General features: G+C 42.9%; 1 protein-coding gene across 2 annotated transcripts in view; it reads left to right on the forward strand.

The window, feature by feature from the left end:
* Positions 1-15,152, forward strand: part of LOC109528586 (membrane-associated guanylate kinase, WW and PDZ domain-containing protein 3-like) — a 105,605-nt gene that overhangs the window by 88,854 nt on the left and 1,599 nt on the right. For both annotated transcript variants that reach the window (XM_019891383.1, XM_019891382.1), the window contains 13 exons: positions 114-220; positions 3,466-3,663; positions 4,788-5,399; positions 8,224-8,255; positions 8,725-8,983; positions 9,833-9,927; positions 10,078-10,270; positions 11,261-11,470; positions 12,117-12,302; positions 12,390-12,483; positions 13,345-13,387; positions 13,532-13,669; positions 13,759-13,897. In XM_019891383.1, coding sequence (XP_019746942.1) covers positions 114-220; positions 3,466-3,663; positions 4,788-5,399; positions 8,224-8,255; positions 8,725-8,983; positions 9,833-9,927; positions 10,078-10,270; positions 11,261-11,470; positions 12,117-12,302; positions 12,390-12,483; positions 13,345-13,387; positions 13,532-13,669; positions 13,759-13,897 — 2,306 coding nt within the window. The remainder of the gene's footprint in view (positions 1-113; positions 221-3,465; positions 3,664-4,787; positions 5,400-8,223; positions 8,256-8,724; positions 8,984-9,832; positions 9,928-10,077; positions 10,271-11,260; positions 11,471-12,116; positions 12,303-12,389; positions 12,484-13,344; positions 13,388-13,531; positions 13,670-13,758; positions 13,898-15,152) is intronic.

Raw genomic sequence — 15,152 nt, forward strand, 5'->3', positions numbered from 1 at the left:
GCCTCAATGAAGCTATATTGGATGGAACATTTTGCAACCATGCAATGTGAACTTCTCTGTAATAATTGGTTCTCCCAGTCCGACTTAATAATTATGTGTGTTCCATCTTGCAGCCATATCAACCAGAAGACTCAGTTTGAGAATCCAGTCCTTGAAGCAAAGAGAAAAGTAAGCGTCGAGACGCCCTCCGCAGCATCCTCAACAACGGCCACACCCTCAGGTGAGCACAAAACACTGCAGGAATACCATTGAAGTTGGTCTGGCATTTTTGATTTCTGCACCGTAGCAATCAATGGCTGCCCTGTGCGCATCTCCTCCCTCCTGCCGAGATGTTTTAGGAGTTGACAGGCAGCTTATAAACAGCTGCCCTCTGAAGCAATGATAGTCAATTTGCATAATGGAGCTGAGCTGCACTGGGCGACGAAATTCATTTTGGCAGTCAGATATTAAATTCTGAGGGCTCCGAGGTCTCTTTTAAAGCAGAGTCACAGCAGTTAAAAGTAACTTGCGATAACAGAATGGCATTTTCTAGATCAGGGTTGGGCAACTGGTGGACAATACTCTGAGTGGTTATTATTATTTTAAACCCCCCTTTTTTTAACTTTTAATTTTTTTTTTTTTTTTTTTTTTTTGCAAGCCCCCAAAATTTCTTCAAAAAAACGTTGATAAACTTTCTATATATGTTTTCCAGAGTAAACGCGTGAAGGGAGATTGGGGAAAGAAATGTCTGCAAAAAAATATTGAAAAAAATGGAAACAAAAGCTTGCAGGGTAGACTGTAGTTTTAAGTGCTAATTTCACCAATCACCACTAGATGGCAGAAATGTCTTAGTTGCACTTACACAGTGTCTTTTACTGCCCTACAGTACAATGTGAGGAGGGCTAATATTTTTTGCACGTTTGGAATGATATGCAGTGCAAACATAGTACGTTAGTAATATAAAAAAATTGAGTGGGTTCACTTTTATATTGACAGTTTTCTGTGCACATGAAACACAAGGACATTAGTATTCAAGTTGACGCTCTATTTTCAACCTGCCACAGCCAAGGATCTCTGTAGTCCTTGGATGAAACAGCCTTTATTTATGTGCTGCCAACCTCTGCTTCAATACACCACCATCTACACCTTCACGCCCTTGCTAATGAGAATGAATAATAACCAGTGAGCTCGTGGACGTGCGTGAAGTGGCATCTAAACAGTGTTCTGACAGCACAGCAAATCTGACCTATCAGATAAAAGAGAGAGCACGAGAGACAGCCAGAGAAGCCCAGCACCACACTCCACCCTAATTATAGCAGTGACAATCCTGTTTGACATTTAATATAATTACTCCGCCCCCGAGACGTCCGACTGTCCCTCGGTGGCCCACAGCTTAATTATCACCATGTAAACATGATTTGGGTGTCCCGTGCACAACCCACCATCCTTGAGTGTTTCTTTGTTCACAAACTATTTGCTCAAACGAATTCATCTTTGAACGTATTGAAAGGTATCAGTTCCAAAACTGATTCGTTTCTTTCTCAGTTCATTTGAGCTCACTCAGTTGCACGCAGGCCGGCGGGGAGTCGAACTGCAGCTGGCAAATGATGCGGCTAGTGTGCGGGCGGGGGAGGGACATGTCATTCATTACAGACATCCTGCCCTGAGTGATTCTAACCATTTTCTCTTCGTGAGGATATACCTCATTGGCATCCGTTTATCCGAGCTAACAACTACTGTACTGTAATGTTCATTCAAGCCACATGAAAAGAAACACACACACACACACACACACACAATTGTCTTAGCAGACTACACATATTTTAATGAGAGGAGAAGAGGCGCATACACATACCGTATTGGCCCGAATATAAGACGGTGTTTTTTGCATTGAAATAAGACTGAAAAAGTGGGGGTCGTCTTATATTCGGGGTCTAGACATTATACCCATTCACGACGCTAGCGAGGACGAGATATCATTGAAGCGAATGCTGAACTTGACTCCCAGGCCAAAGTGAACCCCTGTCACGAAAAATAAAAATAAAAATAGCGGTAGCACGAAGAAGAAAAATAAAAAAATAGCGGTTAGAAAGAAAAGAGAAGAAAATAATAGAAGAGATAACAGAAAATGGAGAAACATAGCGACAATCTGGAGAAAAGTGGGTCGAAGATCGGCCAGGTTAACCGGCAGCTGAGGAGAAGTTATGATGTAATTTACATTTCAAAAACCAGAAGCCATTCATTTATGAATGTGATTGCACTTTAGTTCAGTGTTCAAAAAGTCTTTTTTCAAACTTGAGTCTTGAAAAAGAGGGGGTCGTCTTATAATCAGGGACGTCTTGTATTCCGGCCAATACGGTATATGTTGTTGCTATCCTTCGACAGCAATAGATGCCAGGTGCAATGTTCATTTTTTTTAACTCACCCCAAATTTCCAATATTTGACAAACTTTGTGTTTTAAAAGAAAGAGGAATTAGCGTTCACCGTGCAGTAATTCTTGTGCATGTATACCACTCAAAGTAAAGCCGCGTCCCACGAATGACTGTGTGCTATGGTCCGTGAACGCGCTGTCCCTCAGTAAGTGAACACGTCATGACTTGTAGGAAGATGAAGCACTGATGAAAATTTTTGATGAACTGATTCTAGTGATTAAGTCCAGTCATTGTCATAACTACCAACCCTTTCTTTTCTGTTCATAGCAATAGTCATCATATTCATGGAGGAAGCGATGCTTTCTTGTGCTTCTTCCATTAGCATTTCTTGGTGAGGGGGTTCCTGGTTGTTCAAGTTTCTGTTGATGTCAGTGTGGGTGTTTTTTTTTTTTTTTTTTTTTTTTGTTTGGGTTTTTTTTTTTTTTTTTTTTTTTTTTTTTTTTTTTTTAGGGGGGAGAATTATCTGTATACACCGTATGAATCACTTTGTGAGATGTTTTTTAATTGCAGCATACTGTGACACAACACACAACTCATTTGAAAATTAACCCTTTTTTTTTTAACGGCTAACTTTTAGTCTTCACTGCTCTTATTGTTGGCCTCTCAGTCTCTTCCTTACATAAGCATAAACACATATGTTCCTTCTTATATTATTTATATCCCATTCACTGTGAAGTTGCTCTGTGAACAAAACAATCTCAGTTACCTACTATGCTAAGATGTTTTGTGACCTTGCAATGCTTTACATACAGAAAAGAGACCCTTGGAATACAGTTTAAGTGTACAAAAAATGTAATTACACTCACCTTTGGACGAGTGTGTGCGTTACTTGCAGCGAGTAAGAGGCTGTCAGATATGACATTGTCGCATGAGTGCAGACAGATGGCAGTTTTTGAGCTTTTCACTATCTTCACATCACACGGACATTGACACATCCACAGAAGCATATGTGACATTTTAGCAGCTTTTATGAGAGTCATGAACTTGCAAGAGGCAAATCTTCATTCACAATTTCTGAAAATGGCATTTCTGCTAACTTTGTCCCTGCAACAGAGGAGCCTGTCCACGGGGTGCGACACTTCACACGAGACCCGTCTCAGCTACAGGGCTCCATCTATCAGACTGCACTTCGAAAAAGCCCCCAGGGCTTCGGCTTCACCATTATCGGAGGAGACCGACCAGACGAGTTTCTTCAGGTCAAAAATGTCCTTCCTGATGGGCCTGCTGCACACGACAAGAAAATTGCCTCTGGTAAGGTTCCCTCTATGACACTTCGGTAACTCCATGGACATGTCAAAGAAGCTAGAAGCTAGGTGAAGAGAGGAACAAGACTCTTTGAAGTGCTAACTCCTAACCTTGTACCTAGTTGTCATCAAACTCTCAACGATTTGATATTTCTATAATAATGTGTGTATGTGCGAGAGTTTGGATGTTGCATGGTGGGGAAAGAGGTAAACAAGGAAAGTCAGGCCCATCGGAATCATGTTTCTTGTCTGCCAGTTTTCACCCAACCTTTTAAAGATGTTCAAAGGTAATTTAGCTTTTGAGCAAAACAGGTTTGGATTATATCAAAGAGAAGCTACTTCAGGTAGCTGAAGTCCAAGTCGTACAATGTTCTGGTCCGCACTCTCCTGGTTAAAAATTGAAACCAGTCTTACTTGAACTTTCACGGATGAGAGCTCATAATTGAAAAAGAAACCCTATTGATCTGCTACAATTACCACTTTACCAGTCACAATGATCACATGATTGACAAACATTTAATTGTCACTATGACTGCTTTTATCTGATGCAGCAAGATGCTCTTAGCACAGTTAAATGCTGTATCAATACAGCTTTTTTCTAATGGTCCATTCATGCCATCCGTATTTGCATTCATCATGGAGCTTTGAGTACAAACCATCAAACTGCCCAACTGTCTCTTTGTCCTCAGTTTGAAATGTAGAATGCGTTAGGCCTGCAAAGCCGTGTATTTTTTTCAAAAACGATGGAGAATGAAAAGCCTGCCTTTGTGTGTTCAGTGTATTATTGTGATTATGTTACATTTTAATGAGTGAATTTTCAAACCGAGATGCTCCCTTTCCCTTTTTTTTCTCTTGATGAATTCCATTGCGAACCACAGGGGCAATCGAGCTTGCTCCGATAAGGGAAATCTGATCTGTGTTTGTCACGGTAGCCTATTGATTGTGTGGGAAGGTTGAGACAAGCATATTGGTCAGCAATTGAGCTGGCTCTCCAGACCTATTCTTCGACCTATTTGTCAGCCAGGTCCTTCCAATCTCCTTTTACAACCAGGCGTATGTGTTTATGTGATTGTGAGCTCTTTTCGAGCCCACTCGCCATGGCAATGAAACATGCATGATTTGCTCTTCCAGGTGACGTGATTGTTGACATCAATAGGACATGTGTGCTGGGGAAAACGCATGCCGATGTGGTGCAGATGTTCCAATCCATCCCCATCAACCAGTATGTTGACATGGTCCTGTGCCGTGGTTACACACTACCCGAAGATTCTGGCAGTGGGGGGGACGCATCCAAGGATTCTTCTCCCTCCGCTTCCAAGTCTCAGGACCACCTACACAAGGTCCAGGAAGGTGGAACCCTCCCCAGGCAGACTGCTGCGGTACCGCCCATGACTAACGGGGGGCGTCACCACCACCACCATGCGCACCATCACCTCCACCATCACCACCCTCCTCATGTTCACAACCAGGAGGCCCCAGATGCCACCCTGCTCCAGCCCGAGCTCATAAGCGTGCCTTTATTGAAAGGCCCTGGAGGTTTTGGCTTTGCTATTGCTGACTGCCCCCTGGGTCAAAAGGTGAAGATGATTCTCGACGCACAGTGGTGCCGTGGTCTGCTGAAGGGTGATGTCATCAAAGAGATTAACAGACAGAACGTGCAGACGTTGAGTCACTCGCAGGTGGTGGACATCCTCAAAGACTTGCCCGTAGGCAGTGAAGTCAACGTGCTGGTGCTCCGAGGAGGTGAGTTCGCCAGATAAATACAAAGAGAATGATTCGCAGAATGGTCAAATTCACAACAGATGTTTGATTCAAGGATGGACCAATACATTTCCCATACGGGCAATTAAACGGTCATCTTTACCATGATTTCCACTTTCTCGCATTAAGAGATGATACTGATCAATGTTACTTTCCCATTGTGAGGCTTCAGGAGGCACAGGATGTTCTCAGAGGGCATTTAGGCTACTGAGTTTAAGAGTGTCGCTGAGTTTTATCAGCAGGCCGGGCCAAGATTTTTCAGCAGATTGGGGCAAAAAGATAATGTTCTTTCTTTTCTGAAATTTGATCTTGTCAAATCTAAGAATAATATCTTTTTATCGTTTATTTGTATATTCGTATATAACACAAAGTTACGTTTCGTTTTATTGGGAGTATCGGTATAGCCAGAGTTGTAAAAGAGAAACACAGGCAGGTCTTCTTGTGTACAATGCCTTCCTGGATGCTGCAGCAGAACGTACATTGTGTTTGGAGAAAGAAAAAGGCTTTTATGCTTACCGGTGTGTATTGTGCTTCATTTTAACATTCTATTAGCATAAATGTCATGGCTATAATTCATGTATTTGATCATTTTATGCTGAAAAGGGTTTCAGAACAAATACTCACATAAAAGACTGAGTTGTTCAACAATTGTATCCTCAAAGAGATCTTTAAATCAAATTATTTTCAATTTCAAATTTACCGGTAACTAATGACGGTGTTTAAAGACTCATTGATTCAATAAACGGAAACGTTGAGGTCCCAGTTACTGAGGTCTCACTTGGCACAATCAAGATCCAGGCAGTATTGTATAAAGCAATTTCAGACTCCCAACACTGCAACATCTGCAACACCGCGTCAGCATCCCAAGCAGGGAGGACATCATGCTTAGTCATATGGCGAGCTGTAGTGTGACGGTGCAGAAAGGTGGCGCTTCTTGTGATTCATTTGCCGCTTCCAGGGGGCCGGGGGATGCAGAGCCTGGGTTAACCGTGGAAAATGTCTATCCTTCTGTTCACATTCAGCCTCCACCAACTTGAAGGACTCTGTCACATTGGCTGTGCTGCAGATCTGTGCCGCATACTCGCACCGCCTGCTATTATTGTTTTCGTGTGCATGCGTATATTAAATGCTTCATCGCTGTTTGGTTCATCATTGCTTGGAAAAGCAGTAAGCTCCCTGACCTGCACTTAATGTGGTGTGGTCTAGAAGCATCCTAGTAAAGACAGCAAATTATTTGGCCATTCTCCTAACCTAAAAATTCTGTTGACGCATGTACTGCGCTGTTTGCCCAGGGAGCAATGTGACTTGATGCTTTGCACCAATGCGTTTCACATTTGACAAGGAAATATTCATAAGGAAATAACTTCCCTCCAGCCGCTTGTTTCATGGTGACACCTAAATCTGGAGACCTCACACTTAGGAATTTGCGGAAAGGAGCATATTTTCCATGCTATTCTATGTAGTAGTGATTCCCAACTACTGGATGGGACTTGATCTCTAATGGATAGGAAAACATAGAGGGATCCTCGGCAGTGACATTTCAAGGAAACAAATGAAACGCATGAACTCGTTCTCACTTTGTGGGTGAGAACACATCTCTATGCAGAGATACGCTCAGTCACCACCATAATTACCTATAGGTGTTTTTTTGCTTTGTTTTTTTAAATAATAATAATAATAAGTCTGGAAATATTTCTCAAACTTTAAATTGACTATGTTCTTATTTATAAGTACCGATGTCGTGTTCATCCTCAGTTTCGAAATAAGGTGCTCTGAGAAGCACTTTGAGCAGGCGTAGTTGTCTTAAAAAATATATTTGATAATATAACGGTTATACTTCCTGAATACGATTTCTGTTTTTCTTCTTAACTTCTATAAAAGTGGACTAGAATTAGCAACACGGGGAAATTCGGTTCCCAGATTGACAATGCGGCGGCCCGGTGGTTCAGTGGGCCAGTGGTTAGTGTGTCGACCTCAGAGTGCAGAGGTTGTGCGTTTGATACCAGCTCCGTCCTCCCTGTGTGGAGTTTGCATGTACACCCCAGGCCTGCGTGGGTTTTCTCCGGGTACTCCTGTTTCCTCCCACATTCCAAAAATATGCATGGCAGGCTAATTAAACACTTTAAATTGTCCCTAGGTGTGAGTGTGAGCGCAAATGGTTGTTCGTCTCTGTGTGCCCTGCGATTGGCTGGCAACCAAATCAGGGTGTCCCCCGCCTACTGCCCGAAGACGGCTGGGATAGGCTCCAGTCCCCCCCCCGCCCCCCTACCCTTGTGAGGATAAAGCGGATCGGAAAATGGATGGATGGATGGATTGACAATAGTTGAGCCACAGCTCTAAAGGGCAATGTAATTGCTATGCTGCAACTTTAGTTGTGCGGCTGGAGAATACTGCCTCCTACTGGCTGCATCAAATTGTGGCCCTCCGGCCCTTGTCATGGTCACAAAACATTCAGACAGGTCACTCAGAAGTTCAGAACAACAGTCCTGTTCATTTTAAAATATATACGGAAGCCAACATCCAATGTCATATCAGTAAGTATGCCAGGTCTGTGGTATGCTCAGTTGTTTAACAATGTTCAAAATAATCAGAATCGCTTCTTCATAGAAAGCGAGAATCTGCTATTGAGGTAACTGGGGTCAATAGTGGATTCTCAACATCTGCTTCAAATAGCACGCCCAGTCAGCAATGTCAATTCTCGACTGCTTGCAGTGCAGTACCAACACAACAGATCAAAGCCCGTATACAGTAAATGTACAAATACTGTCATCACCAAATGTCTTGACCTCTTCCTTTCTGCTTCTAGGTCAGACATCACCTGTGAAATCATTGAAACCCGTAAGTTGAAGCGCACACAAATGTTTCTTATTGGTCAGAAACTGATGATAAATCATATGCGGTTGTAGATGATGAATCCAATCCTCAATGATAACACATTGATATATTCTCTGCAAGCACCAGCCACTGTGTGTGCTGCATTATTCTGGCAGCGCTCTTCCTGCGGGATCCGATTTGCCAAAAAAGTATACTGCTTTCTGACAAACAGTGATTTTCAACATCGTTCTTGGCTCAGCCATTGAAGATGATTTGCCTTATTTCACGACTTGCTCCTGCATTGCGCCTCCGTGCTGCACTCTTAAAATAGCAACCTGATGACGCAGCAACAGGCTCGCTAACACTGGTTTATTGATCTCCATCAGAATGCGTCGCTGTGCTTGGCACATAGTTACCGGTGCCTTCTGTTGTTGATCCATTTGCTAATGTATGTTTTTATTTTAAGCCATCCTGTGTGATTCCTCTGTTCCAGTGCACGGCACCAACATCTCAGCCTGCTCCTCAGCATGCACCCCAACCTACATTCCAGCCTGCCTCTCAACAGACTCCTCACCACACCCACCCTACTCCTGCCACACAGTTGCAGCGACCGGAGCTAAACCACAGCCCTGAGACTCTCGGTCATGCAGAGGTGCCGCCTAATCTGCTCTCCAATGTCATGAGCTCATCTTCTCCCAAACCAGATGCTTCAGAACTATACGTCAAGTCCAAGGCGTTGTTGGATAGCCAGCGTACGTGGGCCGCATTTTCTACCCATTATGTTTCTATCTATCAAGTGATGCTTTACCTTTTTGTCTCAATTTTAAGTCCCGTATTTTCCGCACTATAAGGCACACCTAAAAGCATTCAATTTTCTCAAAAGCCAACAGTGCGCCTTATAATCTGATGCGCCTTATATATAGATCAATATTCTGATTTCTTCGACGGAGTATTTTAAATGTTCTGTAAAGTGCTTTGATACAGCTGCAGCGGTTGTGAAAGTGCGATATAAATAAAGCTGTATTGTTTTGTATTGTATTGTATTAGCATAGCTCCATCTAGTGGATGCGTAATGCAACCTCAGCCGCTATTGTAGCTTCTATCGAAGCTTCTTATAGTGCGGAAAATACAGGATTATTTTCCGTAGTGCACATGTAATTGAAAGCTTGAGTTAAGTTCCACATTCTAATTAACTTTAATAATAATATTTGTCACCACTGTTCTTCTAAGATCAATATTTGAGAGTTAAAATATCATTCAAAAGGGGTTGTCGTAATTTTATAGAAAAAGAGAGAGAGAGAGAGAGAGAGAGAGAGAGAGAGAGAGAGAGAGAGAGAGAGAGAGAGAGAGAGAGAGAGAGAGGAAGAAAGATAGCTCTATAGTAGGTGCCAAGGAAAAGCTTCACACAATGGAGTCATTTTACTGTTTGGTTTGAAATCCTTTAAATGGAAATTCGAATTTGTCTTTCAAACAACCCACCTGGGTCAAATAAAACAACAAATAAATGTGTTGTTGTATATGATTGTTGGAAATGAGTTTTTTTTTTCAGTCCTCTTGTCATTTTGAATGAATGCAATTTTCAATCAAATGTTTCTTTGCAGCTGCAAACACCAAGGACCTAGATGTATTCATCAAGAGAAACCAAGAGTCAGGCTTTGGCTTCAGGGTTCTTGGAGGCGAGGGGCCGGAGCAGCCGGTGAGTGGGCTTTGTTAAGTCCCCACTGTTAAATTCTGCACGTCCACAATTGCTGCAGATGTATCGAACAGAAAGGCATTTGACCTGCTGTGAACCTAGATGTATGTTTCCTTACATTTAACTATCTGTGTTACGTGATTGTGTCCGCAGGTGTACATCGGTGCCATCGTCCCGCTGGGTGCAGCTGAGAAGGACGGGCGCCTGAGGGCAGGTGATGAGCTGCTTTGTATCGATGGCGTGCCAGTGAAAGGCAAATCACACAAACAAGTACTGGAACTGATGACCAACGCTGCCCGCAATGGCCAGGTCATGCTAACGGTCCGCAGGAAACTGACGCATTCAGGTGGGTCGACTGTCACTGCTGAGCAGGGTCAAAGTGGCAGTAAATAATAGGTGGGTCTCAAAAGACATGATTTTATCATAGCTTATGCTGTTTAGTACTGGCTTCCCCAACGTTCGTGGTCTTTACGGTTGGTCAACCAGCCACGAAAACTCTCATAGGGTCTGATTCAGTAAAGGTTTGCATGTGCAAACAGAGTCAAAATTTGATTGCGCACGCAAACTGATGTAGCTGATTTACTAACTAGATGCAATCAGGATTGTGTCTGCCAAACGAGTAAAGCAGCTACATGATTTATTGTCATTGTTTGATCAAATAAAACAACTAAGCTAAAAAATAGGTTTCTTTTTTGTTGATAAATAAGGGAATCCAATCTGTAATGACTCAGTTTGCCATGTGGAAAGTTCTGACATTGACCAGTCTCTAATGTTAAGCAATCTTCTTCAAAGGACTCTTTTTTTCTGTGTCAAAGCAACAACCACATTGATTTTTAATGTGTTCAAGAAGAGAAACTGGGGTCAATTACTATTCAGTAAATCTCCGTGTTGTCATCTGATGACGACCAGTTGATTTAGTGATTTGAAGGGTGTGCTTCAGCGCGTATAGCTCTGCCAAATACTGTCCACCGGAGTTGAAAGGTTTGAATGTCATTGAAGCAAAAGAAATGCAACACCACCAGAGTCGAAAGGTTTCAATCTCATCTAAGGTTCTGCGATCTGGATTTTGCCATGTTCTTCCCATCGACTTTCCCCAAATAATTCATGTTCTTTGAAAGACTATCACTTATCCATCGGAGTAAATGTGAATATAATGCTTGTTTGTCTTTTTGTGACCTACGATTGACTGTTGACCCGTCCAGGGCGTATCCCGCCTCTTGCCTTGAAAGTTAGCTTGGATAGACTCAAGGTCACCTGTGACTCTAATGTGCATTAGCAGTATTGAAAATGGATGGCTGGATGGATGTTTCAAAGCATCTGTATGTGTTTGTATCAGACGTTGGCGGCTGGGAAGAGGAGGGCGGGCAGCAGACCCCGCATGTGGCACCTGCTCTGGTCGGCAGCTCTCCGTTGACTGCCCGAGGGGAGCCCCTGAAGACTGCTTATCCCTCTCGACAGGAGTCCTTTGAAATCACACTGCATCGAAAAGACAACGAAGGCTTCGGCTTTGTCATTCTCACCTCAAAGAACAAGCCCCCTCCTGGAGGTAAGGTCCCGAACATATATGTAGGTATATGTAGGGATGGGTATTATTCAGATTTTATCAATACTACGACTCTTAACCATAATGCTTATTGAATCCGGTGCCTTAACGTTATTCTTGTCTGTACTTTTTTTGTTGTTGTTATTTATTCCTATTTATACTGATTTCTGATAAAGACCAAAACCTAAATGAAATTAAGAGCCCAACTGACATTTATTCATTACAATTACGTAAAGACAACAAATATTACATGAATCAGGAAGCTTTTTGTGGGCCTATCAGATGATCAACAAAATCACTTTTGACTCATGATACTTGGCCCACCCGATAAAACCTAGTCAAGGATCCGTTTTGCTGATTTTTAAAACACATTCTAAATGTTTAAGCTCGCTTGGATGCGAGAACAGATACTAAGTGACATGTTTCCTGCCAAGAGCTCTGAGCAAATTTTCAAATGATGTTCTTCAAACGTTTCGGGATGCCATACCATAGACAGCCATAGTACTGGAACGGGCATGTAAATAATGTCATCATTATGACCCTGAGTTGTTTTTCCTACAGTGATACTCACACCTACGACAGAAATACTCACAAACGGCTGTAATGTGATAGTCAACGTTTGCTTCATTGTTGTCCGTGTGCGTTTCAGTAATACCTCACAAGATTGGACGCATCATTGAAGGCAGCCCTACTGACCGTTTGGGCCAGATGAAGGTGGGTGACCGAATCTCTGCTGTAAACGGTCAGACCATCATGGAGCTGTCACACAACGACATTGTCCAGCTCATCAAGGAAGCAGGCACTTCAGTTACCCTCACCGTTGTACCTGAAGACGGTAGGCTGGCACGTTTTTAAACATACGATGAGGCGATGATCATCACGCGTGTCATTTGGAATATTGGTGTGGCCTTTGCTCCTACAGACAGTATGCCTCCCTCCACCACAAACTCAGCCATGCAGAGTCCCTCGGTGCATCCAAGAGCTGTTGGCCAGCAGGCTCCCAACTATGCAGACAGGTAAACCACGGGAAGACCATCAAACAGGGATTGTAGAGAAATGACTAATACGTCCAATCTTCTTAGCGCAGCGAGCAGTTTGTGCTGAACTGGGGCTCACACACACAGCAAGACGGAAAATCCCCTTCCATCTCTGCTTGAATGGTGGAGAATATAGAAAAAAAAAGATTACAGAGCAGTCAGGCTTCATTTTATGCTGCACTTTTTAATCCTCCAGCAGCAGTTCCTCACCGGCTCAGAATTCCAATTCTACCCATTAAGCGCCATTGCAGAGCCGCTGAAGATATCACCTCTTTGTGTAGTTTGTGAGCACAGAAACGTGACGGCAACAAGCGCCAAAAACCTTTCCCAGTCATGCAGTGTCGAACACTGTCACCAGCACAACTTTTTGGAATATTAATTACAACTTGGTCATTTTACTTTTCTTTACATGACCACGTTACACGAGGCTTTGTCGTCATATCATTATTCGAAGTGGTTTCCCTGTTTCTACTTACATAATGTAAGGCAGTCAGTCAGTTTCTAAAACGGGGTTATGGGAAGCCCTGGTGGCAGTTGGCGGAATTGCAAGTTGCTCACCAGCGTTCTTGGCTGCATTATTTCAGGTGTTTGGAGAAGGATTCGAACCAAACAGGGTCTACGAATGCTGCTGAAGTTACTCTATGAAAGAATTTTGCCTATTGAGGGTACTTCTTGTGGTGCGTTTGAAATCAGTAGTGATGAAGCTTTTATGAGGCACCTCATTGTATGTATACGACATTTCCATAATTCCTTTTCAAAGGGTTTTGTGCAGGGATTGTGAAGACTGTAGACTGATTACTACATATTTACATGGTGCTTAAATTATCTTTTGTGGAGCAGGAATGGTGACATGGGAATACTCAACGCACCGGGCCTAAAGCAGGTGAGACTGCATTTGTTCATTTTTTCAGTTTTTCTCCTCCTCTGTTATTTGGTTGCTCAGCTGATTCAATGCTGTGCCAGCTCAGGAAAAGTTCATATTTTCCAAATTTCGATCTTACGTTTGAATGGAATTTTCTACAAAAAGGACTGTTTTGTGGTGGAGTTGGATCGTAGCCAGAGGGGTTTCGGCTTCAGCCTGAGGGGAGGTAAAGAGTACAACATGGGCTTGTTTATCCTGCGCCTGGCTGAGGACGGGCCTGCACTTAAGGATGGAAGGATACATGTGAGTTTTTTGCAATTTGGATTGGAATGTAGACACACTCTTAAGTTCTCTCATGACAAAAAAGCTCCATGCATAAATCTGCTTCGCAGGTTGGTGATCAGATTGTCGAGATCAACGGTGAGGCCACTCAGGGCATCACGCACACTCGGGCCATCGAGCTGATCCAAGCCGGAGGCAATAAAGTTCATCTGTTGCTCCGACCCGGCCAGGGTTTGGTTCCCGATCACAGTGAGTGAAGCCAGACACCGCGTGCTCACACCTAACCGTGCACATACTGTAGATCTCTAGCGTTGGTTACTGGCCAGATGCTGCTTCTTCTCATGCATGTGTTGCAAGCTTTCTGTCCCGCCTCTTATTTCTTCAGCTCGCTAGCTCTCTCATACGCCAATATCTGACTTGCTGACTTGCTGTTTTTTTCCATTGGCACGGCTGTCTGTCTGTTTCTATTTGTCTCTTCCTCCTATAGGTCTGAGCTCTTCTTCCACCCTGTGCTTCTACATGAAACCAGAGCATCACTAAAGGCCTCACTGCTTTTCTTGGTCTGTCCCTAAATAACCGCGGTAAAACCTTGTGCTCCTCTCCTCCTTCCCAAGTGATCCGTCTGCTGCCAGATTTCACTGTTGTTCTCCGCTCCTTCCTCTCACTCGCTGTCACATTCATAGACCAGTTGCCTGTGACAGCACATGTAATTAGGTTCTGAACTTGGCTGGCTAAACCAAAGCAGTGAGTCCTAGAAGAACAAACAGACCTGCAGGGGTTAGCAAGTTGTTATTTTGGATGCCATTGAACACATGCTTTTTCTTAAGGCAGAAGATTAAGTTTTGGATCAAGACCACTGCATTGTGTAGAGAGATATTAGTGTGGTATTATTATTATTATTTTATTATTATGTACACCAAGTTTTTTCACAGTACATTACATTGCCTGAAGTGTTGGTATAAACTTTTAAAACTGCTCACGTAATAGTTGTGACACACAGGATCAGTGTTGGCCAAATTAAATACCTTAAATACCTGGTTGGGGAGGCCTATTGACCAACGGGTATATTGGAATGTGGCCATTGGCCTCAAAGTTCCAACAGCAAACATTGATTAGTAAGGGTGACAAGAATCCGTGTGTGTGTGTTCACTGGCATCCTCTCGCCACAAAAGGAGGAATTTTCATGAGTTAGTGCTCCTGGAAATTGAGCACGCTAGCAACACTCTCTTTTATGGCTTATCTGTGTATGGCCACAGCTTTGGACAGCACAGCTCAGAGAGGTAACTGTAGTGACCTAAGCAGCATGTGAGTCGTGACTATGTTGTGACACAGGATTTTTACTAAGATAAATATTGGTGTCCTAAAAAAAAAAAATAATAATCAAGAAATGCTTTTTGTTTTCCATCATGACAATATTGCACCTCTGGTGCATGATATTTTTCCCTCGAATGTGCAAAATAAAGGGTGTGTTATATTTTCAGCTCACAAATTATGTTATGTTCCA

This window comes from Hippocampus comes, unplaced genomic scaffold (assembly GCF_001891065.2).
Source record: "Hippocampus comes isolate QL1 unplaced genomic scaffold, H_comes_QL1_v1.1 scaffold174, whole genome shotgun sequence".
NCBI classification, from domain to species: Eukaryota; Metazoa; Chordata; class Actinopteri; order Syngnathiformes; family Syngnathidae; genus Hippocampus; species Hippocampus comes.